The 26,968-nt window shown below is 37.4% G+C and overlaps 1 protein-coding gene across 1 annotated transcript in view; it reads right to left on the bottom strand.

The window, feature by feature from the left end:
* LOC129250842 (hemicentin-1) overlaps positions 1-26,968 on the bottom strand; it is a 336,677-nt gene that overhangs the window by 246,736 nt on the left and 62,973 nt on the right. Inside the window, exons 2-5 of the mRNA XM_054890469.1 lie at positions 15,894-16,017; positions 12,888-13,011; positions 12,532-12,616; positions 6,773-6,883 (exon numbers count right to left, since the gene is read on the bottom strand). Coding sequence (XP_054746444.1) covers positions 6,773-6,883; positions 12,532-12,616; positions 12,888-13,011; positions 15,894-16,017 — 444 coding nt within the window. The remainder of the gene's footprint in view (positions 1-6,772; positions 6,884-12,531; positions 12,617-12,887; positions 13,012-15,893; positions 16,018-26,968) is intronic.

The raw sequence follows: 26,968 nt of genomic DNA, 5'->3' as shown, positions 1-26,968 counted from the left end.
CTATTTTGTGGTCTAAGTGGCATCGCTGAACGAGGGTAAAACGAAGTATATGCTGTCTACAACGCGGAACACCGGTGTGTAGGAACGCACGTCATTGCGAACAACTATACCTTCGAAGTTGTGCCACCGCCGTGAACAGCAACAACGATATCAGCCTGGAGATCAAACGGAGAATTACTCTTGCTAATAGGTGTTACTATGGGCTAAGTAAGCAATTGAGTAGTCGAGCCCTCTCTCGCATGACCAAACTGACACTTTACAAGACGCTCATCATACCCGTGTTGCTTTATGGCGCAGAGGCATGGGTAGTGTCACAAAGCGATGCAGCCGCTCTTGGGGTGTTCGAGAGAAAAGTTCTTCGTAAGATCTTCGGTCCTGTGCGCGTTGGCGAAGACTACCGTTCAAGAATGAACCACGAGCTGTATGAGCTCTACGTAGTTCAACGCATCGCCATCCAACGCCTGCGTTGGCTAGGGCATGCCGTGCGTATGGATGAAGAAGCTCCAGCAAAGAAGGTGTTAGAGGGCGAAGTCCAAGGGAGCCGACGCAGAGGAAGACTATTGCTCCGGTGGAAAGACCAGGTGGAGGGAACCCTATGCTCGCTTGGTATACAGAATTGGAGAAGGCGCACGCGGAGCAAAGGCGCCTGGAGAGAGCTAGTGAGGTCGGCCGTAACTCGGTAACGGGTTGTTATGGCCACCTAAGTAAGTAAGTAAGTGGCATCGCTGTATCTATGTGCGATGCGGCTGCCAAACATAACCTAACCTAACTTATTGCCTTTTTCTTTTATACTTATGTATATACAAGACCATACCTATATATGTTTGTCTTTAACTTCTACTGGAGTGTTAGGCGTCTTTCTTTTAGCATCTACATTATCGTTCGCATATTTTTATATTGTATGTGCAAAACAAGTTTGGTAAAGACAAAAAAGTAGTTTCATATATGCACCTTGTTCGAAAGATCACTCAACAAAATTGAATGTGCTGTGCGGTTCTGAACTCAACTTAAAGGAAGCCGCAATACTTTTTGGAAATCCAATCATATTGATCAATATTTACGGTAGTCACGCTCCATGTACTCCTTAAACCATCTGAAACTACAATATCACTGGTGATCATTACCGACTACCGACTGCAGCTAATGCGCTTGAATCGAGCTCTCGAAGAAAAGATACCGGAATGGGACGATAGACATGACAAACTGGTTTAGCTGAATGACAACGCCAGACCACACATGGCTAAATCGGTCCAGAAATATTTGGAGATACTGAATTGGGAAAACTTGCCACACCCGCCGTATTTCCCAGACATTGCACTTTCAGATTACCATTTGCCCTGATCAATGCAGTCAGCCCTCATTGGAGAGCGGTTCACTTCTTACGAGACCCACGCAAACTGGCTCAATGAATGGATCAAATCAAAAGAACTCGAATTTTTTTTCAGAGTAATCCGTATGCTGCCTGAAAGATGAAATAAAGTTGTGGCTTCCAATGGTGCATACTTCACATAATATCCTGTAGGATTTAATTGTTTAAATAATTCGTAACTTTGTTTAAGAAAGGACGGAAACTTATTCCCATACCCAATATTGTATTTAAAAGAAAAAATAAATCTAAATTATTCATATAAACTAAATTGCCAACATCGTAGGGTATTAAGAACAAAGCTCATAAGATTTCTCCAATTTAAATCATCGATGCCGCTCAGAACTTGTTCAATTTCAGATTGAACTCGAAAGCGTTTCCCAAAAGCTGCGTGTCTATAAAATTTCAATATTGGCATCTTCCTAGCAAATACTGGATTGTTTCAATTTCATTTCAGGTACAGATGGAGTAGTTTTTCTTATACAGCCCGTTTAGCAGAATGCACCCACTCTTAGTTTTAAAAATCAACGGAATTCTATGCCTATTCAATTCGTACCTAGAGTAATAACATTAGGTTAGTTTGGACTTGGTTGATTCTCTAGATCGCACATAGACCAGAAATTGATCCATAGTGATACCAAGTGTTAGTATGGAAAGTTCATTTTATATTTTTTCTTTAATACTCAGTTTGAATAATTTAAATAGGCTGCTAATTTTTTGATCTGCCACACTTTCTAATCCTCAAAATGATGCATAACCTAAGCAGTTTATTCGAGTTCTGCTAAGTGCAGGGCAGCGGCAGAGTAGGTGTTCCATGGTTCCTTTCGCTTTGACTTCATTAAATATTGTGCATGTATCGTTCGGCCGCATGCGATAGAGTGAGACAGTGTCCCGTCAGTATCCCTACTACAAGTTTATACTCTTTCCTGGGAAGAGATAAAATATAGTTAGTTCTACAAGGGAGGAGTGTAAACTTGTAGTAAGGGTACTGATGGAACACTGTCTCACTCTATCGCATTGTGCTTGTGTAGCATGACTTTCGCGATTCTGCATGAGCTGTTTCTTTCCCACCTAGAACTCGCTTCTCGAATAATTGCTGCATCTATACCTAATCGTTGCCTGCAGAGAAGTGGTTGTATACCGGCCGTGCTAGCTACTTGAGGATTAGCGCCCTTAAAATAATTCAGTCCTATATTATGATCTTAAAGCTTATGGATCCTGTCAGTATTGTTCATTGCACTTTGCCTAATATTTTCATTGCATGCAATAAGTATTGAATTCTCATTAATCTAATGTAAAGACACAAAATTTTGTATAGACTAATCTCCATCACAATGGTAATAGATCAACTTCAAACCGTAATAGCTTATTACTTGCCACCCTGCAAAATCTACCTTTATGTTCTTTGCATGTGGCAAATTTGAAAGAGTCAGAGGATATAGAAATAAGAAAGCATATCTGTCATTTACTACAATAGTGTCTTAACTCAAAAAAAAGTGCCGAGAAAAATGGTTTCAATGTTTTAAATTTACTATGCCTACCTAAGTACAGGGTGGCTGATGAATTTTGCTACATTAAGAAACTCAAATAACTTTTTTTTTAGTGTATGGAATTCATTTATTTTTTTTTCAAGTTGAAGGTCATTAAATTTTATTAAATGTAGCTTAACTAGTTTTAAAAATAATTGAATTTAAATGCCCCCCATGCTCGTTGACACAAGTGCGGCATCTTAGTAAAAAATTGTTCTTTGCTGCTTTGAGAGTTGCGACAGGAATAGCCGCAATTGTTGCCCGAATGGATTGTTTTAGTTCATCCAAATTTGTTGGCTTTGTTTTATAAACTTCTTGTTTACATAAACCCCACAAGAAAAAGTCAGGTGCAGTAAGGTCAGGCGACCAGGGCAAACGAAATTCGGAGTTTCTTGAAATCAGTTTATTGGGAAATTTTCATCGCAACTCTGTCGCAACAGTCTGGGCTATGTGAGACGTTGCCCCATCTTGTTGAAACCACACAGAGTTGAAAGGAATTCTCTTTCGGCGTAGTTCTGGATAGAAAAATTCTTTCAGCATTTTCAAATAACGGTCTCCAGTAACCGTAACCGTAACGGTGTGACCATTTTCTTCAAAAAAATAAGGCCCGACAATACAGCGTGAAGAAACCGCACACCACACTGTCACGCGAAAAGGATGCAATTCCGTCTCGTGGAGTATCTGTGGGTTAGAAGTACTCCATATTCGACAATTTTGTTTGTTCACATTGCCGTTTAAATCGAAATGGGCCTCATCAGACATGAAAAGGCAGTTTAACATGTTTTGGTTTTCTTCCACCATTTGCAGGATCTTTTGGCAAAATTCCAAGCGAATCGGCAAGTCTGCTGCATTCAGTTTGTTAACCATTTGAATTTTGTAGGGAAATAAGTCTAAATCTTTGTGCATTATTGTTTGCAAAGACTGTCGGCTGACACCAAGTGGAGCAGATAAGCTTCTTGTTGAAACCCTTGGATTGCTTTGTATAGCTGCAGCTACAGCAGCGATCGTTTCCTCCGTCCGAACTGGTGGGTTTCGATGATAAGGCCTTCTTGCGACTGTTCCTTGCTCAGCAAAATTATTCACCAGTCTCATTATGGTCCATCTGCTCGGGGGATCGCCGCCAAACATCCGCCTGTACTCTCTCTGTACCAAAACTACGGACTCCAGTGCGTGATAGCGGCGGACTATCCAAATTCTAGTTTGCGTGTCCGAGTTATCCATTTTAATAAATTTTAAAGATCAATCTGCAAATTAAAACAAAAATGGAACAGATAACTTAAAAAGAAAAAAAGTTATTCAATTTTTTTTTGGTAGCGGCTTTCATCAGCCACCCTGTAAAAGTGAAGATATACATATTTCCATCTACATAACCAGACTCTGTTTAGAGATATTGTCATGAATTTTTACACAGCACAAAGAAGAGCTTGTAGTAATTTCTGCGTAATTATCCAAAAAAAAGTTGGTTTTTTATTATGACACTATTAAAATGAATGAGTGATACATTTTTCATTTTTACTTTGCCTGCATATTCTCGCCTAGTAGCGCTTGACCCACAGCGACATATACATACACAAACAGCAGTGTTTTGGAAAAAAATGTTACTTCGCTTCCTAAATTTGCATAGTAATAGAATAGAATTGGTATAACTGACTAAAGCAGCACGAAAGCAAGCATTTCAAAGTTTTTTTTAGAAAATACACGGCACTCCAATCAGTTGAGTAATTTTTGATATGTTGGAGTTTAAAACTTAAGTTTGTGATTCTTTGGCACATTTTGACTAATACGCACATCTTTCTTGTCAGTTTAAGCAATTTATGTGGAAAAACACTTTTCAGGGGGAAAAAGCTTAGAAATGTAAAGTACCTCATGCAAACCAAAGTATTCTGTGCGTAGTTATTAGCGTACATTCATAATTTGGGACTTGTGCTTCTACTTCAGCACACTTATGCGAGATCGATTAAGATATAAAAATGATTTTGCCTAAAAAAAATTTGTTGAAGGCAACATTCGTGTGGCATACAGAATGGGGTTATTAACCTTTGGAAAACCAACATTGAATGGTAGTTAGCGCGTGTTTCATTAAGTACAACATCAAATAAAAAAATAATATTTAAAGCATTTCCGCTTTGTTATTAGGGATGTCAATACTTGGTTTTTTACTGAATTTCGGAATTATTTTATATACTTTTTTTTCCATTTTTTTATATTAAATAATCCCGAGATTTCAGCATTTGTCTCGAAATATGATTTTCTTAAACTTTTGTAAAGTTTCAATAAGCGTATTTTTTAAGTAGAATTTTTTAACATACCAAATTGATTGATATTAAAAACAATATGAAAATCAACGCAAATATTATTTATTTAATAATATTTTTTAATTTAATTGGACATATTTTCACTTGCAGAGCATTAATAAATGATCATCGCGCTTATGTAAAATAATTATGATTTTTTTTTAAACTCATCGAGATCTCGGAATACCGGAATATCGGTTTTTATCCCTAGTAGTCACTAACCCAGATCCATGGTTATAGTTTGCCAATTTATTCGGTATGCGATTGACTCTCCTTTAATCTAACTTTTACTTTAGTACTGCACTGGAACGTTAATGTTTGCATCTGGCAATTTAATGAAAAATTTAACCAGTTTTGTTGATCCAGTCTTTGCTCCCTTAGTGTCTTTCTACTTTGTTTCGATTATAGCGACAGCTCTAACTACATTAAAATAAAACCAAGACAAGATTTCATTACGCCTGAATTTACAGATGTGGGAATAACTGTAAGATTTCATTCGCTCTGCAGACAAATGTCGCCTGCACACATCGCCTATCGGAAAGGGCTATTTCAAAATTTTTGCGGCTAGTGAGAATCTCGCCGATGACTGTCGTGTTGTAATAGGTTAGTAAACTTACTTTGCAGCCCAAAAACTATTACACATCGTACTCAATATCATCTAATGGTCGGCCAAGCAAAGGACATATTTCGAAAGATTGTGATTGATATGAGTTTGTCTCCTGCGGGCACCCTTCACATGCTAGGCATATGTTGGGTATGTAAGGGTCGAGCTTAGATTGGTAGGAGTATGACCAGCTACAATACCCTGAACATAGTTGTTTTAGAAAAACTCGGACCTCAATATATTGGACGGATTTACCGGTAGATATATCATACTTAGTTTAATGTCACTTCATCAAATGGATTCGTCCGTGAGTAACACACCTTTGGTCCCGAATTCAGGGGCTATTAAGAATATGCAGCATTAAAAGTAGCTAAAGACAAATTTGTGCCTACATTTCCTCCATAAGAAGTCCATCTGCCTTTGACGCTTAACCATAAACATGTAAAGCCGTTTTATTGGTCGAAAAACATCAAAACTCACACCACCAAATGGAGGAGAAAACCACGCGAAGTACGTAGCACAGAGTACTTGTGCCAATTATATAATTACATAAATACCTTACGCATATGTATAAAACCAGACGAAAATGACTTATTCAAGACAGCGAATGAATGGGTCCTTGATTGCGTGGTGTGCAAACTGAGTTTCGTGTTTTTAGTATCCAATATTTGCTAGCTTATAAATCAAAGCAAAAAATATAAGGCAGTCTTATTTTTTACGATTAATAGTGAATATGTATCATAAAGTGACTGGGCAGCGTTAGGAATTATTATAAGATTACCTGATTGGCATCACCTTTTACTTAGCAAAAATTAAATAAAACAAGTTCAACCTTAAATTCATAACATTTAGCAGTCATTTTTATATACATTGACTTACACACACACACACACCATTTACTAATATATACATACGTCTGCATACATACTCGTACGTCTACATACATACATGCTTATAATTGCTCAGCCACGAAACTTACCGCCATAAACGACACATGTCACTTCCAGACTGCCGCCTTCCTCGTACGGACCAGCGCGCGATTCGATTCGCAAGTGGCGTTCGTTGAAAATTGTTGGCTGTTGTGGAGGCACTGAAATTGAATTAAAGCGAGGAAATATAAAATGCTGGATATTTTAATGACTTGATATATTACGCAATTTGGTGTTAGTGATTTTGGTTATAAATTTCTTTAATTTAAGTAAGAATGTGTTAATGAAAATTTGAGTTGATTCGATAAGAAAAAATTAACCCATTCGAATAATAATTAAATAATTCTGCTTATGCTTTAGTAAGCAAATTTAATCACAGAGCGATTACATGTCAAGTGACCCTAGTATTTTGAACATTGCCGTATATTTTTCTAAAAAATGGTGTATTTTTGGTTTTGAGTATAAAAAGCAGTAAACAGAAAGACTTTTGGAAAAAATGTAATAATTTTTAGATTTATTCAATGTTGGAAATTTTGACGTTTAGTTTTTTAAAGTGATAGTTGCTATTGACGAAGTTCTAATAATGCTAGATAAAAGTGGGGTTAAAGTTGTGGCATACGCCGATGACTTGGTCCTAATGGTATCGGGACCGTTTCCCACAGTCATGTCTGAGATTTTGGAAAGGTCACTGGCTGGACTCAGTCGATGGGCTGACACTTGCGGCCTCCGAGTCAACTCTGACAAAACGGAGCCGGTGCTCTTTAGCAGAAAATATAAACCTCCACCCTTTCGAGTTCCCAAATTAAACAACCACGTGCTCCCGCTTTCAAAGTAAGTTAGGTATCTTGTAGTGATACTTGACTCCAAGCTCCAAGCATTGGAAGCTACACATTGAAAATCGGGTAAAGAAGTCCAGTATAGCCTTCTACTCCTGCAAATCTATGTTCGTTAAAAAATGGGGACGGAAGCCACAGGTCGTGCTCTGGATGTACAATACAGTGGTTTTGCCAATTTCAATTTGGTGGGAAGCTCTTCGGAAGAGTTATAATATCACTAAACTGGGTAGGGTACGAAGAACTGCCTGTATTGAAATCACCGGAACATGTAAAACTTGCCCCAGTGCAGCCCTGAATGTCCTTTTGCATTTATTTTTCATCGATTTTTCCGTTATTTCCATCGCAGCCAAAGTGCAATCAGGTTAAAGGAGGTTGGCCTCTGGCGGCAGTCTCTCAAGGGACATGGTATCATTTTCGGGCAGTTAATACCGTATTTCTACGAACTTCGAACATATTTCTCTATCCGCAAATTAGAGTTTGAGGGTTGTGCTAAGGCAATATTTCCAAATAGATAGGATTGGATCGAGGAGAAAATCTGCACCGAAGCCTGCACCTCTGTCTTCACTGACGGTTTCAAGATGGAATCAGGAATCGGAGTAAGGGGTTTCCCTAACTCAGCCAATTTATCTATCTCCTTTAAACTGCCGAATACTGCTAGTGTTTTTCAAGCAAAAGTCCTTGCGATCCTCCAAGCATGCCAACTGCTTAGGGAACGCGGGAGCGAGAGAGATATTAACATTTTCTCCGATAGTCAAGCCGCGATCAAGGCTCTGCCGACGCCATGCTGCAGAACGAAATTAGTAAACTCCTGTAAAGATGAGATCAAATCTCTTGGGTGTGCAGATAACATTTTTCTGATATGGGTTGCAGTACATAGGAACATAGAGAAAAATGAAATTGCTGATGAGTTTGCCAGAAAGGGGGCTGAATTGGCCTCAAAGACCTCTTACCCGGTCATCGCCATTCCCTTGAAAGTTGTTAAAAGGGAACTGCACAAACCATTTCTCAGGAAAGCGCAGAAAAAATGGAGCTCCATTTCTTCATATGCTATTTCGAAAACCCTTTGGCCCCAATACGATATACGAAGGACTCGGAAAGTCCTTTGGACTCCTCGCCATTAAATTTTCAAACTCGTAGCTGTGTCTACCGGTCACTGAACGATCGGCACACACGCGGAAAAGCTAGCGTTACCATTTAACCCCCATTGCAGAAACTCTGGGGACCTTTCAAAGAAGGAGACTGTTGAGCACTTTCTCTTTAAATGTGCGGGTTTGGCAGCTAGTTGATTAAGGTCACTGGGCGCTCCTTTCTTCGACAGCCTGGGGCAGTACGCTAACATAAATCCAATCATTCTTCTCCATTATATCAACAGCTCTTACTGTTGGAGGTCTCACAATGGTATCAAAACGGCGCTTCAGTGCTACTTGAGGAGTGCCTGACTGGCACTTCAACCATTTCACCAACTTACCTTTTTAAAGTGAAATACTTTCGGTTATTTTCAATATTTAAAAACTTTTTTTTTAAATGTGACTTTTGCAAAAAATATTTTGAGAAAATTAGCTTTTTTGGTCTATTTTTTTTAAGGTAAAATTTTTTCTATTACCATATTTCTGTTTATTAGTACTAGAGACTGTACTCAGTAATCTCTGCAGGTTTTAATACGGTAAATTAGTTCTAGTATTAGCATCCTAGCGAACCGCTAGCATTCGACGTACTCGTACATATTCGCGCTCGTTTGCAAATCGTACTTTAGAGAGCGGCGCTACGTACATTAGAAAGCAAAATACTATGGCTATGGAACTGATTCGCTGTATGTATTTCAATATAACTGGAAAAGTTATGAGAATCTCTGTATGAAACTTACAGGGATTACTGATCATTGTCTCAGTTATTAATGAAAAACTAAAGAATACTTGCGGCCTCCGAGTAAAATGGCAACAGTAACACAGGCACACTTCAAGTAGCACTTACGTGCCGTTTTGATACCATAATGTGATATCATAATGTGGAAATTTTTAGGAAGAGAAAACCTTCTACAGCCATCCACTGCTGTTGATGTAGTGGAGGAGAGAAAAGGGGTCTAGAATTTCTTCAAGTCATCCACAAAGGCCACTCAAAGGAATCTTAAGCGCCTTGCTGCCAGAGCCGGACATTTACAGAGAAAGTGCTCAACAGTCTCTTTCTCTGCAGGATCCCCACAGCTTCTACAATAGGGGTTGTAGTACCGATCACCCAGTGACCAGTGAACAGCGCAATGAGTTTGGAAATTTAATGGCGGGGGATTCCCATCACCTTATGTTTCTATCGTATTGAGACCAAGAACTTTAAAATGTTTAATAAGGATATAAAAATTTATTTTTCAATGTTAAAAATAACCGAAAATATTTCACTTTAAAAAACTTAATGCCAAAACTTTTTTAAATTTTTTCAGTGCCAAATTTTTAAATTTTTTTTTACTTTTTATCATACTCAGATCTACGAATAAACCACTTTTTAAAAGAATTGACGACAATGTCCAATGCACGAAATAAATTTTATAATATGTTTTAGCTTTTAACTTAACAGAAACTAACGCCATCGTATTATTGCTAACAAAATATTTTAGAAAATTTTCTGTTTATTCTCATTACATCTCTGGTCGTATGACATATTAGTTCAAGGCGAATAGAAAATTCGGGCAGATAGCCAATTTGTTGAATTTTTTTCCTAGTTTGTTCCAATAAATGAAATAAATTTTGCCTATAAATGTAAATGACACATAATGATAGAATCGGACGAAACAGGTAAATGCTCTAACACAGGGATCACATTCGTGGAGATTTTGATTAAATAAGCTAGCTGTGATTTGACAGCAGAGAATGGTAAGCTGTGTTGGCATTCCTGTTCAGTAAGGTTTCATAAGTCATTAAGAATCATTTAGTACTTCCAAAATATGGAAATTTACTTTGAACAAAATAAATCTGTTCAAGAAGTTCATAGAAAACTTGTGGCATCATTGGTCCTCATTTCCCTCGTAATGAGAAATTTGTTTGATTTGTTGAAAAAATAGTCCTAATTTGGGCAGATCGCATGTAAATGACATAAAATTATCTACCAGATTATAATAACAAAAAAATGCATTGCAATAATATTTCGGTTTTGTATTATCATTTTCATTTCTGAAAAAAGTGAATAATTTTAAGATTTTTTTAAGGTTGAAAAGTTAGACCAAAAGTCTTTCAAAGTTAAATATCTTAGGTTCTTTGTAACCTTGAAACATTTTTAATTCTTTACGATAAAAAAAATATTTAAAAGACAAAAAAAAAACCAAAACAAAAACAAAAAGTAGGCTGATAGCCTTAGTCTTTAGTGCATTTTATTTATTACTCACTATTAATAATTATTATTATTCAATATACCTGGATTAGTAGTAAAGAAATTAACAAATAAATACATTTTTTTTCAGATATTATATTTTAATGCTTGTTAATACTGATTAGAGAGGACGACATTGGGTAAGAAGTTCAGAGGTCGGCACTGATTGGAATCAGTGGGGCGCTTCGAACGACTCCTACTCTGGCGCTCAATGCTATGTTAAATGTGGTACCCATAGACATCGCAAGCAGAATTGCTATAAGCTCAGAATTGGGCTATAAGCTCAACCTCAATCATTCTTAGAGACTTCGAGCTCCTCTCCCTGTCAACGGATCAGGGTAGAGTGGATGTCGTGCCATACTTGGAGACAGGGCCTGGTGAACTTGTTCACGGATGGATCGAAGTGGGAAGGAAAAGTTGGCGGAGCAGATTTTTGCGAGGAGCTCCCCGTCAGATACAAATTCAGGTTACCGGACCACTGCAGTGTTTCCAGGCAGAGGTAGCCAATATCAAGTAGGCAGCTGATTGGCTGCTCATATGCGTACTAACAGTCAGCAAAGTAAATATTTACTCCGATAGCCAAGCGGCAATAAGGGCCCTCGGGTCAGTGACGGTGCATTCGAAACTGGTCAGGGAATGTTTGATCTCACTTTTGACTGCGTCCGAATTCTTCGACATAAGCCTCATCTGGGTTCTTGGTCACAGCGACATTGCGGCAAACTGTGAGGTGGATGAGCTGCCCAGACAAGGGACATGTGAGGTGATTTGTTCGCGAAAGGAGAGAGTTGGGATCCCCCTGACTACCTGCGGTTTGCTCCTGGAAAGATGGGCATCACGCCAACTCAGCGAGCGTTGTTCAAGTACACAAACTTGTAAGGGCGCGAAATCCTTCTGGCCACGTGTGGACCGGGGGCGCTCGGGCGGGCTTCTGAGGTTGACAAAATATCAGCTTTCGAGTCTCGTGGATTTTCTCACAGGTCAATATGCGCGAGGAATGCATGCTGGAAGGCTTGGAATTACCTCAAGTCCTTTTGCGATGGATATGTGCAGGATGAGGTGGAATCATCTCAGCACCTTTTCCTTAGCTGCCCTACTCTGGCTGGGCAAAGATCCATGCATCTTGGCCCTTAATTCTTTTCTACGCCTGCTGATATAAAATTAAAATCTGACATTAAAAATCTGATGCATTTCATCAGCAGCACAAAGCGGTTGACACAAACGCAGCACAGCCATCGTTCGTAACCCACACACTCTAAACCCACCCTCCTAACCATCCCAGCACCACCTCTCCTCGCCCTCTCCCTGCATCCCATCGGTCTTCCTCTTTCACCTCACCTCCTGCATAATGGTACCACAAAGTACGAAACCGTTTTTCTTCGTCCAAGCGTGCTCATTCCATATCATACCTAACCTAACCTACTGAGTTATCACAACGAAATATAAATCATTATTTTATAAATTATTAGTTTTAATTATTTAACTTATTAATATTTACGTTATACTTCTATAAAAATCTATAAATAGCGATCATTATTATTACTAAAAAGAGTATTTGGACTGTAAGTCTGAAAGATCCATTGAATCTTCTTCAAGTTCCATAAGAAATAAGAGGCACTTACCAACAACTTCCAAATTGACGTTACTATTTCTAGTCTGTGAGAGCTTGAAGTCAACTCTGCAACGAAAATTCCCAGCGTCCTTTTCCTAATAATGAGAAAAATATAATATAAAATGAATTATTTTTGTTACTTTACCAGCAGTTTATTAATTAGTTTTAAAAGTTAGCTTGAAAGAAAAGGACATGGATGCGTATGTAAATCATTAAATTAAAAAAAAAAAAAAAATTTTACGTGCATAAAGAACTTCTTCACAAACAAAAAATTTACTTGGTGATGTGTAACTACATTTTGGGCTCCATACACTCCACAATAGCGCGTGTGTCTATTATTATTAAGTGACAAAAAATGCTCCATACCTTCACAGGATTAATAATCAATTCAGCTGGCTCTTTATGCGTACGAAATACGGCCCGATCTTCGAGTACTTCTTCATCTCGCCAATGTGAGGGTGTACCCGCATGCGCACCACGAGTGTCATAACTGTAAAAAATGGAAAAAGTTGAGCAATTGTATAATATCGGTAGTAGCGTTTATAGTAACAAAATAAAAAAAAAACCATACACCGATGCCGGTAAAAAATGGGATTTATGCAACACTTTAATAAGCTACAACCCCCTGAAGCAATACTGCTTACACACCTACAACAGTGAAAGACGTGTTCTGCGAGTGCTCTGACAAAAGTGGCGATAAGTTTGGGAAAAAGTCCCATGGTTGTGATAAAAAGTGTGCAAGAGTGCTCCCAGGAGCTAGAGCAGTGACGAATGAGTGCCACTGACAGGAGCACCTGACCAACCAGGGGTAAATACAGCCATTTTTTATCAAACTCCAAAAGAGTGAAAAAGACAAAAAAAGAAAAAAATTATTAAAAATAAAAAAACAAAGAAGAAAAAACTGAGAAACTATTAAGCAAACGGTGAAAAGTGTTGTTGCTGAGAGAGAGAGAGAACAGTTGCTTAATATAAGCACATCTGCTCAGACAACTGCAAATTATTTAGCAAACGGTGCAAAGTGTTGGTGAGAAGAGAGAGAATAGCTGATTACCATCTGCACATCTGCTCAGGCAGCTACGGTGAGAGCTGAATGATATCTGACTCCCACAGGTATAAGAAAACCTCCCAACAACATGTCGAATGAGTCTCCGGGCATATGCGGAGAATCGAACGGAAAGAGCGATACGATCAATCCTTTTCTGACACAAATACACACTCCTGAGTAAGAGCGCGCTGAAAAGCACCAATGCGAGTATAAAACTCCAGGCATGGAAAAAGCGACACGCAACAGCAGAAGGAAGAGGAAAGGGAGCAAGCGACAAAGCGAGAATCAGACGGGGAGCCGCTACGTGTGATGGGAGAAAAAATTAAATAGCTCATTAGTATGATGGAAGTGCAGAGGCATATCAACATTCCATGCATTAAACATGCACAGCATATCTAAGCCACTCACTCTGCGCGCCAATTAAAGCACACAAACCGACAGAATGGAGAACGATCGCAAAAACCAAGCAAAGCGAGCCCGTACGGCTGCTCTGCCTTCAGGACAGTCTCAGAAGATGCGGCGCTCATCATCGATGGTCTATGCCCACTCGACTTGATAGCACAGGAGGTGTCCGAAATGATCCAATCCAATCCAATCCAATTCCATGCTGCACCTTGAAATACATAGGTATTTGTTAAGTTGCCGCCCAAAGGTCGTCATTGCTTATGCCGTGGGGCCAGAATATCCGCGTTATCTTACGAAGACAACGATCGAAGAAGGATTGCTATGCTTGTAGGATACATGCAGTTCGGTTCTACATTTCACAACCATATAATACTACAGACTTCAAATTGGCGTAGAAAATCCTTAACTTCGTACATCTGGATATGTGGATCCATGAATTTTAAGGCTACTCGTCCATTTGCTATATGATTGTGGATGTCTATTGCTGACTCGCCATATTTTGTAATGATGCTGCCCACATGAAAGAGTGCTTTTACTTTATCTAGGACAGTACCGGCAATATGGATAACTTGCGTTTAGATGGTGTTGATGCGCATTAGCTTTTTCTTGGCGTTGTGTTGCAAAATCACTGACCGAATATAACACTCGCATAATCTAGGTCCTCAACTTGATCGTTCAGACCTCAGGATATACCTATAGTTTTATACAACACACAGTTCTGCGATAACACACAGTCTTGTCTGACACAGGTTTGGACTTCAACCCTGGCATTGAAAGTATTTTTGCACTTCACATGGTAGCTTGCGCCAGAGAACAATTCGATTATGATTACAATTCTTACAACCTAACCTACCACAAACAGTTCCATAATACGCTACACTGAATACGCCAAAAACATTGGGATTGTTTACAACACGACGTTAGTTCGGAGCATCAACATATATGGTGAGATCGGGAAAGTCTATGGAATGCTACTTCCTATAAGTGGACTGCATCCTAATGTTGTTTCACAAATAGAGGGACCTTAGTTGTAAGCCAACTCCGAGCGGCAGATGATTTGCATGAGGAACTTTTTCATGGCAGAAATACATTCGGATGTTGCTTGCTGAGGGGCCACCGCTAAAAAGAAAACGTTGTTTATATAGTAATTTGGTGTTTCTTGCCCGGATATTCAAATCTGAGCACTTCCAAATGGTAGTCACGCACCAAGCCATTCAGCTCCGGCGACCGCCATATTTCACCCCAGTAAAAATTCGCCTAATCTCTGCCAAAATTTAGCCGATACCGATACTCTTATACGGTCCGGACAAGGTGTAAGTCGCACTATAAGTCAAAGTGTAAAGTTCTTCGTAAAACACTATACCCGCTCACTCAGGTCGGTACAGCTGTTTTACCCAAAATTCAGCTCCTCAATATCCGATTGGAGTCTTTGAATTAGCCTACCATCGACATTGACCTCTTATTTCAGGCACTGGGAGTTTCAAAAGCGAGCTGAGCATATTTTATGTCTTATGACCTTTTCTAAAGAATGTTGAATTTTTCTAGATTTGAACTTTTTAGTATGTAAACTTTTATTGCATATGTACCTATGTGCGCGTCAGCACTGAAATAAAGCCAATGTCTATCAAATAAATTAAGCAAATAAAAGTCGGTAAATATTTCAATGAAGTGCTTTGATTCAAACTTTTCTGATTATATACAATATATATAATTGGCGCGTACATCCTTTTTGTGTGTTTCGCCGAGCTCCTCCTCCTATTTGTGGCGTGCGTACTGATGTTGCTCCACTTTTCTGATTACCTTTTGGTATTTAAAACTTTAATTCTATTTAAAACAATCCTTGCTGCTTTAACCAGTTTACCCACAAGCCAGAACGGTATTTAATAAAGCAAAATATATTGAAAACCAATTCACATACTCACCTATAAATTGGAAGATTATTCTTATACCACACGACCAGTAAAACTTTGTCGTCAGGCAAACTGGAACCGACATCGCATTTAATTTGCGCTGAAGTATTGACCAGCACTCGAAGGATTTCACCATCTGGAAAATGAGAAGGATAAAAATGAGAAGCGAGCGGTTGTTAGTGCATTTGTGGGGGTAGAAAAATGCGCAAAAATTGCAGGTGATTGACAGATTATGCATGTATGTGTATACTCGCACAAGTCTACACATTTATTCTTTTTTTTTTAGATTTTTTTTTATTTAGACAGCTACTGTACATACGCATTTGTATTAAAAAAGAATTGTAGTATAAGTTTTGGCATGGAATTTTACCAAGAAAAAAAGAAATGTATTAAGTGCAAAATAAATCAAAGCAAATTTTAAAGTTAATAAAAAAGTAGGCAAAATAATAAATTGAACTTATAAATAAATATTGCAATATTACACAAAATCAATAAAAAATATTCGAAAAGTCCACTCTAAAATAATTTGAAGTAAAAGCCAGCAATAAGTGAAAAAATATGTATGTATGAACGCACATGCACGCTGAACTCGCGCGCAAATTGGCGTACACAAGCAGACATACTCGTTCACAATAACCCTGCAAGAAATCCTAAGGTCGTAAAACTAATTTACTGGTTCACGACTGGTATGATTTCACCAAATGCGCGCCATGTCGTTGCTCAAGTCTGTCTAAATAGAAATTAATTAAAAAGTAATTAAGAGAATTAATAAAAATAAAAAAATAAAAATAAAACATTTTTTTCTTCTCTGTCGTTCTAATGAATGCTCGACACGGGAAGAAAACGCTAAACTCTGTCCACAAAAAAAAAAAAAAAATCAAAAATAAACGGGATCTTCTAGTCACTTGAAATGTACACTTTTTTACACAAAAATCTATTGGACTATAAAATTGCATATCAAAACCTTTTTTGTTAAATTCTGATCAAAAAGTGTGAACTTTCGATGAATATTTATTAATTTTTTTTTTAATTTGCGTAAAGTTTGAAATTTGAATTTATTTGGTTTTTGCAGAAAAAGCACCTATATTTTGAGAAAAAAATTATTCAAACTAAATGAGATACAAATAAATTGGCAAAGCTTGCCAATATGTCCCTATGCTATAGTGTTTTGAAGTAGTGTAATTTGTCGATAGGCTTGCGTTACCCTATCTCACTGGTGGATCTGAAACAGACTTCCGAGTCTCTAAAACCAACAAAGCCGCCACTCTTAATTGCGCTGGGCAATTTCATTTGACAGAAGAATTCAAGCGATGAGCCTAACTTAGGTTCCTTTTTGTGGTAGTTTTCTTAAGGATCTGGGTCTACTTCATATTGGTAATCATTACAATGTAGAGAACTCGGTTGGGTTTGGACTAAGGCAACTTTTCATTAATATAATTATTTAAGTAAATTTTTCCAAGTTTCACCAATCAATTTTAAATTAATCAGACAATTAAAATTTAAAATAGCAAAGTTTCGTAATGAAATTTTTCAACTTTAGATTTTAGGTATAAGGCTGTTTCGTATTAAAATTATTCAAATTTTTCCTTTTAAAATTTTATAAGCCTGATAAGTTTTAAAATTAATATGTGAAACTGAGCTTGAGTTATAAGCAAAGAAGTAATTTCTCCGTTTTTCGAAATATGGATCTTCGAAGTGCGGAATTTGACATTTCGTAAAAAAATATTTATTTTATTAATTGTATGTGAATAACAAAAAAAAAATAGAAATATTGGCGTGATTCGCCTTTTTCGCTTATTTATTTCATTCTTCGAACTTATTTTACAGATGCCATAACGGATCAAAGGTCAGATCTTTGAAAAATTGAAAACCTTATTTGTATATACCAAAATAAATCTCAACTAGCGAATTTGTAGTTATTATGATACTAACTTCTTCAGAGATAGATGCAGCACGGCATCACCTGCTACGACACTTGCTAAGCCAATACCGTGAAAAATTCCCCAATTACTTATGAATCTGAAATTCACACTCCCAAGTTCAAAAGAACTACATCAGTTCAGTACCCTAGAAATTCCCTACAGAGAACGTATTCAAGTACCTACACAGACGCACAAACTTACTTTGGTGCGCGTGCAATCTGCTAGTATTTGTTAGTAGTAGCCGTGTTAAATTCACTTTGGACGAAAATTGATTGCAACACAATTTAGCCAACTATTGTTCGCTGCGTGTTTTCTCCTACTATTGTTATAGGTTAGGGTGTTTCATTTATTTTTGTTTTCATTGTGGCTTTGTTTATTGAAACAAGAAGACTTGTCAAAAGTGTCAAACAATGTTGGAAAAAACTTTTGTTTCGAAAACCCAAGGCGAAGTGTTGGAATACCAGTGGATGGTAGGATATCTGAGCCAACGTGGTGAGTTGTAGCTTGTGAGTGTGAAAAATACCGAAAGCAGTAGGTTGTTGTTGTTTTTTTAAATAGTTAGTACAATAAAATGAAGTTTTCTGCACACAGAAATGTTGGGCTATCATTTGAGATGCCGAAAGCTCTATAGGAGAAGTAAAGGATACATCACGAAGTTAAATAAATACTTTATTTTATAAGATAAAGCGAGAGCTCTGCAGGAATTTATGTATGTAATTAAATCACTTTAAGCGAGAAGGGGGGAACTAAATTGTTATACAGATGGTTTCAAGCTAGACGATAGGGCATTTTTTGAAGGAATTAGGACTGGAACTATTCTATCGTCAACCAGACTACTGCAGCGTCTGACAGGTAGAAGTTCTGACAATAAAAGAAGTGGCTACGTATCTAAATATGTATGCCGTGACAAAAACTACAATAAATATATTCCTTTATAACTTACCTGCCACTAAATCAATGTATGCGGCTATACTAAGATCAAAGGTTGCACAGGAAAGCCGGCAGCCCTAACTAATATTAGTGTCGTATTCAAGGTTTCGGGGCAGAAAGATATTGGAGGAAATTGGAAAACTGATGAACTAGCCAGGAAAGGTACTACTCATCAGTTACTTAGTGATGGAAGTACAATTAGGATACCTATGGTCATGAGCAAATTAATAATTAAAAACAACATTACCCAAAAGACTAAAAGGTTATCTAAAGATTAGGACACAGGCGTAACAGTTAGGCTACTGTAGTCGCAAATAAATAAGAAAAATACAAAAGAACTGTTTAGCGTTTCAAGAGAGGATATCTCGAGGGTCGTATCTTGTATAACCGGTCATAGGAGTCTAGGAGATTTTTCCCATAAATATTCTAAAAGTTATGGATATGAAGAAATTGAAATCGAAATTTGAATAGGTAGAGCCAAAGAGCTCCAAGAGATTTGGTGGCTCCTAAAACACTGAGGCTAAAAAGCCATTGCAGTTAGAACTCTAGAAAGAGGGTAGATAGTCAAGGAGGAAAGGAGAAAAGTACCAGAGAAAGAGATAGGAAAGAATGGACACAGATACAAGGTAGTACGTCCTGTCAGAATTTTTCAGATTCATTAGCAAATCTGTAAATGCCCTCCAGTTTTAGAGAACGAATATTACTCCTTATCACAACATTGGAACCCAAAACTCGCAGTCTTGCTCTAGCAAAAGCAGGACAGTCACTGAGAGAGTGATCAGTGCTATCCGCCTCCTCCAAGCAACACAGGCACATTGGATCCTCAATGATTCCAATGACGGTCATAGGCTGATTCCATGGGTTGGGTCCTGTAATCATACCGATCATTAACCGCACGTCTTTCCTTCCAAGTTTAAGTAGAAAGTTTGACACTTGTCCCAAAACACTTTATAGTTCTGCAGCGTTCTAGACCGGACCATCGCTCTTTATGTAAATTGCATAAATAGTCGCTGATCCAATTCATGATTCCTGCGGAACTGATTCCGATTATTGGCTCTGTTCCCTGTGGGGAGGGAGGTTCCCGTGTCGCATAGTGGTATCACTCACTAAGTGAGTTGGTCGTACAGACAGACTACCACCATAACCCAACCTAAGTCACTTTATCTTTTTGCCATGTCCAGAATATTTTGCATGCAAAAATTTTTTTTATTAATTATAAGGGCCCGCCATCTATCGTTACGGATTTGAACTAGCACCGAATGAAGCGTATGTGCGTTACTTTGCGAAAAAAGTAAGAGAAACTGGGTTGCTTATTGACAAACCAACGCGTGACCGACCAAAAACCGTGCGTACATCCGAAAATATTGCTGCTGTGGCCGAGAGTGTTCGTGAATTGCCAGGAACATCAGTTCACCGTCGTTCTCAACAATTGGACATTTCGGAGACATCATTGAGACGAATTTTGCGTAAAGACCTTGGTATGACGCCGTACAAAGTCCATATGAATGAAGTTGTGTTCCATCATTAACCGGAAGGATTGTACTTCAAAATAAAAAAAAAACAGTTTAGAAAAATATTGAGTAGTTTCTTTTTTATTGCATTTTTAATTCCGTAAAGTTATATGGCGGACCCTGTAGAAATATAGTTGTATTATATGTCAAAAACCGTATAAACTTTCAAATATCCGTTCCAAACTTTGCATAAAACTCACAAAAATGTAAAAAGTTTCATAAATATTTGCAGCTTTTTAATCAGAATCTTCAGATAACTTCTGGGTATGCAGTTTTATTGCCTATTAAATTTTAGTATAAAAAGTGTAAATGTTAAGTCGCTAAAAATTGTGTTGCTTTTTACCATTTTCTTTTTTTTTTGCATTGGGCGTTGATGAACATGTAAAGGGATTGCGGGCTTTTTAGGAGGTTGAGAACTTAAGATGATAATACAAAACAGAAATATTGTTGGAACTAATTTTTTTTTATTATAATGTTGTAGATAATTTCGTAGGATTTATTTTTTGAATTAACTTTCCGGCACATGTCCGCCGCGGACATATATGAACCATTCAATCGGTCCAATTTTGGTCGTATGGCGTCAATGGTGGATTAAATATGGCACTCTCAGCTATGAAATCATAGTTTTCCGTCTACAAAAAACCCTGTATAAATAAAGAATTGCATCGCTTTGTTACGCTGAGTATTGCTACAGAATAGCAAAGCGGTTACTGCTATCGCAAGGCTTCCGTATTTGCTGTACTTTTGCCCTCGTAACTGCTGTTAACCTCTTGTGTTACTCTTGTCCCCAGGAGTTATTTTGGTAGTGAAGATAGTAAACCTCATAATTTTAAAAGGATTGCTAATTTCATGTAATGTCTGTATTTTTTTTGTTTTAATTTTGTTTGCAGTACTAGGCTGTCATTCATCCGCAGTTAAGGATAATGCGTTGGTGCCGAGCTAAAAACATACTAGGCTCTACCTGCAGCAGCCTAGTTATGTAGAAGCACTCACCGAAGGGAGGCGGCTCTAGGCGACGAGTGCGATTACTGACTGATACATTTTTATTACTCCCCATTTTAGAACTCCTTTCGATGCGTCAGCTCACCTTTTTCTACAACAAGATATAAGGCTTTTAGAAGAGATTAGCTTTCTATATCAGAATCACCTATTCCGATTTATGCATAAATTATGCTTGCAGGAACACAAAAGTAATACAATGAACTCAGATTAAATTGAGTGTTGTTTTCTGAAGAAGTTGTTCCAGTTGTGGTTCGGAAAAAGTCTCTGGAAAAATTCCTAGGTTTGACTGAGCCTCGTTCACTTGACGTGCATCTAGTATGCTCAATAACCCCGTGATGTCAAATCATATTCTTACCAGTAGAGAAGAGAGTTCCTAAGCCAGCTAATTACTCGGCCTACGACAAAAGTCCGAACCCAAGAGCAGGTCAATATTTTTGTAAATAAATCGTAAATTTAGTATGTATGTATTTGAGTTGTATATATTCGGCTATACAATTCTCGGCATCCCTGTAAAGCAAGGGCTGATAAGGCGTAAAAGTGTTCTGGCGAAACTCTAATAGCTAATCTATATGGCCTGAAACGTTATATACGTTGAAATGCTGGGCTTAACAATTTTGCCACATACCCTGACTTTTGTGAACTACCGCCAAACTATACATACAAAGGGCAGTCGTTCATTGCATAAATTTAATGAACACTTCAACTGCTTTTTTTCATGTTATATATGTATATACTCGTAATTGGCGCGTACACTCTTTTTGGGTCTTTGGCTGTGCTCCTCCTCCTATTTGTGGTTTGCGTCTTGATGTTGCTCCACAAATGGAGGGACCTACAGTTTCAAGCCGACTCCGAAAGGCAGATATTTTTATGAGGGGCTTTTTCATGGCAGAAATACACTCGGAGGTTTGCCATTGCCTGCCGAGGGGCGACCGTTATTCGAAAAATGTTTTTTTTTTTTTAATTTTAATTAATTAATTTAATTAATTTTGGTGTGTCACCGAGATTCGAACCAACGTTCTCTCTGTGAATTCCGAATGGTAGTCGCGCACCAACCCATTCGGCTACGGCGGCCGCCTATGTTAAGATAGAAAAATATTGTAACTTGGATGAATGCCAATGTTGTTTCAATAAGATTTTATTGCAGTTGTGTTTTTTTTTTTTCACTTTGACTTGAAAAAAAGGATATACTAATTCTATATATTTCGAATGAATATATAATTTTTCCATTAAATTTGGGAATTTGCAATAATTGAAAAACACCGTTTACCGTTACTTGCATTCCTATCATGCGGCCAATGTAGTCGTTTATGTTTTAATGCATTTATGTTATGCACCTATGTCATTCTAAAGTTCACGCCTAAGATAGTCCATTTGAATATCTCTATTGCTTTCTCATCTTTGTTCAACGTCGTCCGTCCACATTTCTCCGCCATATAAAATTATTGTCATAATAGAGGATTTGCAGAGTCCCACGGCTGGTATTGTAGGTGGTATTTGTATTTGTTCGTAAGACGAGGTAAACCTCGAAATTATAACTGTCCATAGAGACTTCCTGTATGTTTGCATTATTTTTGTATTTCCAAGAATTCCTTTCATTGCAATACTCGTTTCCCACTAGACCAACTTTCATACTTCCTTCAGTTTAACTCTATTTGCAGAACAACTTCACCACAATACGAGCACTTAGCAATTTTGTAAGTGTCTTCAAACCTCATCATTACGGCCAACCATGTGATAAAGTTATAGACAAGTTAAATTCGAATTGATGCGAATTGAAATTGAACAAACTGAATTTAGTGTCATTTGGTATTTGCCAATTTGATTGCAAACTCATTGTGTTGAGCGCAGATTGGGTGGAGACATTGAGGGTGAAACATTGATGTGAGAATAGCAGGCAAATAAATATAGCGAATAAAGTTAAAGTAAATATAATTTGGCGTTGATTCGTCTGCTGCGCTAAAACGAAAATTACTGCGAGTTATCTTCTAGTCTTCGCCATAGATAAAATTAGTTATTTGGTAATGAACTAAGTACGACTAAAGTATATATAGCTTTTTAAGGAATTTAAGGAAATTACGCAGAGTGTGTTGGATAAAAAGCTTTAAAGAGCGGAAAATATGAAGCAAGAAGTGAAAAAAAACGGAAAAGAGCAAACAAGTTTCTAACAAAATTAAAAGATCAGTAAAATTTTGCGAAATTTATTTTTTTAGTTTTTTATTTTTCTTCAAGTAAGAGCCTAAATGACCGTTTTAGGTGGGAGCTAAAGGGTTAGAATGTTCTACGAAATCTTTTGCAACGAAATCTTTATACCGTTCAAACATTCATTTTAACATTTTTTCCACTTTTTTTAACAACTTAGGCCGATGAGAGCACTGTAGTAAGCCAGAAAAAAATCGAGCTAAGTTTTGCAAATCCATCCAGTGTTTGATCACTGGTCAAGTATATTTTTAGAAAATATTAAAAAAATCCGGTCTGGTTTGAGTTGACATAAAATTGTCGCATAGTATCACACGATTACTTCCCAGGACAAAGAGTCCACCAATTATCCCCTTTAAAGTATGATTAAAATACATTCTCGTACAAACCTCGCACATTTGTGATGACTGAGAATTATTTGTAAGCAAGTGGTGATGCATACACCAAGTAATCCAAACCTGCTACTATTATACTATCATCATATCTTTTGCTAGCTGCAGAAGTCTCTTAATGAAGTGAAGTTTACGTTTAAGATTTTATGCGTTGAATAAAGTGAAAAGAAAAAGACTATAAAAAATTCTAAAACCAAATTCTATATTCCTGTTAAGCTATAACCAAGTTCTGATTTGATGAAAAAGATTTTAAGTATTTTTGATTTTTTGTTATGGTTTGTGGTCCCACTATTGCAAGGACATAGAGTATCATGCCACCTGGGAAAGGTAGAAGGCTATTATGTGAATTTTTTTTAGCAGAAGTGGACTCGGACGTTTGTCACAGCCTGCGGAGGGGCGATAAGTATTACACAAAACACTTTCTATAATAGCTATCCATAGTAGCGTTCAATTCCGGACCAACGAATGGTAGTCACGCATGACCCCATTCGTTTATGGCGTACATTTAAGGGGTTACGGGTAGTCAGACTTTTCAAAACATTTGATTTTTTTGCATTTTATTAAAGTATAATATCTTAAAAATATTGTGTGAAAATTTGAAGTGAATCTGACAAATATTTTTCGATTTATTCAACAATTAACAAAGGGCGCTCGGGCACTCCGAAGCGTTCGTTGAAAAAATGGAGGATGCACGGATGAAAGTGGCAGATAAGCGCGCCAACGATAGCACTCGCGATGGTAGATTGCTACGCAGGCAACAGCAAATCGATATTTTGGAAACTGCTATGACGGCTGAAGAACTATTATATGACCAAGGATGCCACAGTGTAAGTAATTAACTCTACAGAAACCGATAGCAAAACTTTAAATGCGTTTTTCTCGAACCTTTGTTTTTCGAACTGGTAATCACTGTAGCTTAAAAACCACTTGGAAGATTTCAATAAAATTTATAGTGATTTTAAAAAACATATAAAACTCGTGGCTGGTCGAAGGATTTTTTTTCAAAAATTTTGATTTTTTTAAATAAGTTTTTTTTTTCTCGAAAATATGAAAAAATATTTGCTGCCATATTATTAATTTTGAAATATATCTGCAGTCAGGCACAAGATTATCTATTAATAAAACTAATTTCACTTTTCCGATTGATTTTATATTAATCTCCAAGGACTTGTGATGATCATCGCAAGCGACAAGTCAAGTCGAAAAATGATGTATTCATGCTATGTTTTTATTTTTATAAAATAAAGCAATTGACTAGCAAACAAAAATGATTGAAAATCGTAATTTGTTCAAGTCTCTGACTACCTTTAAACCCGTAAAAGGCTTTTGACTAACCAAAATAAATTTTACAAAAATAGGGGGAAAATGTTAACACTTGAAATTGCGTAGTTGGTTAAAATTAAATTGCAACAGCCTACGCGACGCATATTTGGCTAGTGAATTGTGTATTGATTTAATATTAGAATGGCATGCAGTATAAGAAAAAATCTGATGAGAAGAAATCTGATGGGACGATGTGTTTTTTGATATTTTTAAATTTTATCATCCAGCTGAGTTAACTGTATTTGGTTGTAAATATTTTAAAACTTTTCAACTATTCTTCTTGATTGGCACGATAATAGCTTAAGCGATTTTGGCCGAGTTGAACAAAGCGCAGTTGGAAACACAAAGTGGCATCATGACCTTCTCCACTTAATCATTCCTACCCAGAGGAGACCTTTCTGCTCCTTTACTACCACCAGCTGGTACCTCATCGAAATCTTTTAGAGCCGGAGCGCTTGTACCGAACGAAGCCGCTGCATCTTTATTTTATTTTTACAACTATTTGTGCATTTGGCAAAATGTTCGGTTCGGTGTATTGAAACCCAAAAAAATTGAAGAGTCAATGTCAAAATAAAAGTCAATGAACCTTTTCTTATTTACGTTCTTTTGATATCTTCATTCCACTTTTTCGCAACATTAGCGCTAAGGCGAATATAATCACAACAGATTTAGCCCAAACAAATTCTCCAATTCACCCACTGCTTGTGCTAGTTTGTTTCTTTTGCAAAGTTAAAGAGCGTGCCTAAAGTTTTCAGTCACTTTCATAGCTTCTGCACTTTTAAGAAAACGATAATTTATTCAGTTTCGTCTTTAAAAAATGTTTGGAACAACATCCTACGGATTCACATTGGATATGTGACTCTTCAGTAATTCGCGTATATAATTTTATTATTAAATTACTGAATTAAATTAAAACGTCACCCCTAATTTTCCATAATTCGTGAAATTTCTTCAATTACAGCTCTTACTCTAATACCCTCGCTCTTGTCTTCTTAACTCATCCATTGTCTCATTCTCACTTCACCCCAACAAAATGCGTCAATCTACTCATATTTTAGCTTCGTTTTGCATGCATATATCCTTTTCCTTGCCACGTTTATGCCTGCTTGCCTGTCATTCAATTAAGCCACCAAGATAGGCAGTCAAGCAGGCAATTTTCGAGCTGCCACTTGAGTGGCAGACCGTCAGCGTAGCAAAGGCAGTGTATGGTTATGAAAACGCAGGGTGCACACAATTTTAACTACTTTAAGTATGTGTATAAGTAGGTGCCCTAAATTGCAGAAAGAGTAGAGGAATGAGGAGAGAGAAACAAAAAAAAAACACCCAAATAGTAGAATAAAACACACGACGAATATAATTAATTAGCTTTAACTGTCAAAATGGGCAAATAAATGGCCAAGCAGCGTCGTTGGCTGCAAAAGTAACAGCTAAAAAAGCAGAAATAATTATAACGACTAGACGTAAATGCCTAGACGCCACCGAGAGCAGTGGCATTGCGGGACCTCTGCAATACTCTGTGTTTTTGGTAATTTTCCTTTGCTCTCGCCTTTGCTCAAATCCTCGCCCCTTCTCTTTTTCCAACGAGTCGGTGTTGAGAAGTTAAGTAGCACATTTAATGCCGAGTCAAGGCAAAACTTTTACCCCCCTTAAACTCACTTACACACTCATTTTATATAAGGCTATGCGTGTATTCACACACGTGTATGCTCATCTATAGACAATTACTATATGGCATATAAGAGAGCTAAGCTAAGTGTCGTCGCGCGCCTGACGGTAGGCAATATAATTCATATGAATGAATTTTATGTATA

This window comes from Anastrepha obliqua, chromosome 1 (genome assembly GCF_027943255.1).
Source record: "Anastrepha obliqua isolate idAnaObli1 chromosome 1, idAnaObli1_1.0, whole genome shotgun sequence".
NCBI lineage: Eukaryota > Metazoa > Arthropoda > Insecta > Diptera > Tephritidae > Anastrepha > Anastrepha obliqua.
This window is presented reverse-complemented; position numbering and strand designations above follow the sequence as displayed.